The 2,967-nt window shown below is 40.8% G+C and overlaps 1 protein-coding gene across 1 annotated transcript; it reads right to left on the minus strand.

Moving 5' to 3' along the window:
• Window positions 1,547-2,155, minus strand: LOC107646750. Its single transcript, XM_016350912.1, has 2 exons — window positions 2,039-2,155; window positions 1,547-1,945 (listed from the first exon to the last, which is right to left on the minus strand). The coding sequence occupies exons 1-2, from the start codon at window positions 2,153-2,155 to the stop codon at window positions 1,547-1,549; spliced, it is 516 nt and encodes a 171-aa protein (XP_016206398.1).

A 2,967-nucleotide genomic window follows, 5' to 3' on the forward strand; every position in this document is an offset into this window, starting at 1 on the left:
AATTACAAAACCACGCTATTCCATTGAATAAATGTGGGAAAAGGTGGATAAATCCCCCAAAATAAGCACAAAATAAACCACGAAATCGGGGTTTATCAAATCTCCCCACACTTAAACTAAGCATGTCCTCATGCTAAAATTAAGAAAGAAGCAAAGGGTATCACATTTATTCAATGCAAACTACTAACTAAATGCAATCTATCTATATGCAAGTTATCTACATGAATGCAATGGCTCAGTCAAAACAAGTCAATTTCCAAGAGTACATAGATAAGCACAAGGGCTAGGGTATTAGCAATCAAGCAAACCACAATTGGATTGAATCATCGCAAGAGTTTACAAACTTGCAAGAGCAGATTTTTAAGGGTGGAAACATGTAATTGAGCGATCGAACCCTCACCGGATATGTATCCGCTCTAGGCACTCAAGTGTATAGGGTTGATTTACTCAATTCTCTCCTAATCATGTTTTCTAAGATTTGTTTTTCATCTAACAATCAACAATCAAATCATGCATGCATACAAATATCATGAGGGCTTTTCCATAGGTTGTAATGGGGCTAGGGTCAAGGTAGGATGCATATGGTCAAGTGAACTGGAAATTTGAATCTTTGATTAACCTAAACTTTTCACCTAACCTATTGCAACCTATACAATTCTAAACAAACCTAACTACCCATTCTTCACTTGTTCACACACTCATGCATTCTCTTTTTTTTTTATCATCACACATATGCATTGGCTCTTATTGAACTTCAACTTGGGGTATTTTGTCCCTTTTTTATTATAAATTTTATATTTAATATATATATATATATTTTTTAATATATGTACAAGGATATCAATGCATACGGTTTTACATTTGATTACTACATGAGTATGTACCCAATTCCCAAGATTTTTTTCAACAAAAATACAAGTACACTTTTATCTCTACCCAATGTTCCCAACTTTCCCCAAAATCAAATAATGAACACCCTCACTAGCCTAAGCTAATCAAAGATCTAAATTAAGGGATATTTATTATTTTTTTCACTCAGGTTTTTAATGTGTTACAATTAAGAATAAGTGAGTTAAGCATAGGCTCAAAATTGGCTAATAATGGAAGATAAAAGGTAGGCTATTTGGGTAAGTGAGCTATTTGAACAATGGCCTCAATCATATAAATGCATGTGTGCACAAAGTAATGGACATATAGAATCAAACAAATCAAAGATTACAATCATAGAGAGAGAATAATGCACACAAGAATGAAAATAAGCGGTTATATGTGATGTAACCACACAATTAGGCTCAAACCTCACATGCTTGTGTTCTTAGCTCAAAACATGATCCACAAAGTATATATTTCAAGCAAGTTCTACAAAAAATTTTCAACTAATTGAGGTGGTGCCCTAAAAATGAGTTTCTTGGAAATTTCCATCATATTAATTGAGCTTATTCTAATGCAAAATTGTGATTTGGAGAAAAAATTTTAAAAATTCTTCTAGTTTACCCCTTTTTCAATCAAAATACATTTCTTCTATAAGAAGGGTCAACTAGATCTTCTATAAGAAGGGTGGTGGAACTGGAGGTGGTACTGTCTGTGGCTCAGGAATGTCATGTTGGACCTCAGGAGGTTGCCGGACCTCAGTGGTGGTTTGCATCTCTGGTGGTGCCTCCTGCTGTATCGGCTCCTCACCATGCTCTTCCTCCGGATCCTGCTCATCAGAAGCGGGGGACTCTGGAAGTGGAGGGAGCTGGATACCCTGTGATGCAGCCGCCTGGTCTAAGCGGTCGAGGCGTCGCATGACACGACGCACGAAGCGCTCCATGAAGCAAAGAAGGTGCTGCACTAACAGATAGGTCGGCTCAGGTGCTGATGATGGTGCAGGTGCTGCTGTGGAGGATGAAGGTCTAGCCGCCTCGGCTACCGCTCTAGCTCGAGAACGGCGGCTAGTCGGGGGCTTCTCGTGCACCCATAGACCCCAGGGAATAGTAACTTCCTTGTCATCGTCATCTGGAGGTGGTGGTGTCACGTCATCGTCCTCCCATGGGACATCAGCTAGCTCAGCTAAGCTAGTAATCAGTGTCGGAAACGGTAACAAGCCGCGGATATGAGCTCTCCACATGCTATGCCTAATCAACCGGGGAAGATACACCTCCTTCCCCTCCATGACGCACCCAATCAGAACTAGCATATCCATCGGAATCTCTGAGAAGTGAGTAGTAGGGAAGACATAGTGGGCAAATATCTGCTGCCAGGTCCTAGCCTCCCTAGTCAGATATGCAAATAGCATTCCCTTGGGCTTCGTGTTGCTCGAATCCATCACCCATGAAGTGTCTGGTGTAGCAATCACGCGCTTAAGCGCCTCATAGTCAAAAGTCATGGAGAGGAGAGCTACCTCTGCCTGCTGGTTGGCACAAGTCTCAGGAGTACCAACTCTGCAAAGCAGTGCATCCCTTATGGAATCCTCAGTGATCATAATCTCTCTATCCCTCAAGTGTACTGAATCCAAGCCTGGTCAGAAGAAGTTACAGTAAAATTTCCTGACCCACGAGATGTTAATCTGTCCCAAGTCTCTATGGACGAAATCTAATCCCAACTCAGAAATACGGGCGTTTATGGCACGCCTCACATCATTGGGAAGATTCAGCTTCTTCTCAATGTTCAACTTTGTCTTTGCATAACGAGAAAGGCGTAGCTCGCAGTAGAGGTTTGGGAATTTAGTCGAATCAGTGGATGGAAGTAACTGATTTTCTTTTTCCTCATCATTCATCGGATTCTTAGCATAGTTAGCATATGGTGAGGGTGTAGAGGTCTTAGAGCGCTTCCTCTTTTTGGAAGTAGCGGCTATAGCCTTTCCTTTATCTGACATCCTGAAATGCAAAAATAACATAGTATAAACCTATAGCCAAGTAGATATAAAGCACTCAAAGCGAAGCATATTCATGAAGTGAGTACAGAAAGAAGATTCCTTGGAATGCA

Source organism: Arachis ipaensis, chromosome B06 (assembly GCF_000816755.2).
Source record: "Arachis ipaensis cultivar K30076 chromosome B06, Araip1.1, whole genome shotgun sequence".
Lineage (NCBI taxonomy): Eukaryota > Viridiplantae > Streptophyta > Magnoliopsida > Fabales > Fabaceae > Arachis > Arachis ipaensis.

What these genes read in the sequence shown, in the direction of transcription:
- LOC107646750 (XM_016350912.1), bottom strand. Translation starts at nt 2,155, where the DNA reads ATGGAGGGGAAGGAGGTGTATCTTCCCCGGTTGATTAGGCATAGCATG. An exon ending in GCTTAGCTGAGCTAGCTGAT is followed by an intron (nt 1,946 to 2,038) that starts GTCCCATGGGAG and finishes GTGCACGAGAAG; the next exon opens with CCCCCGACTAGCCGCCGTTC.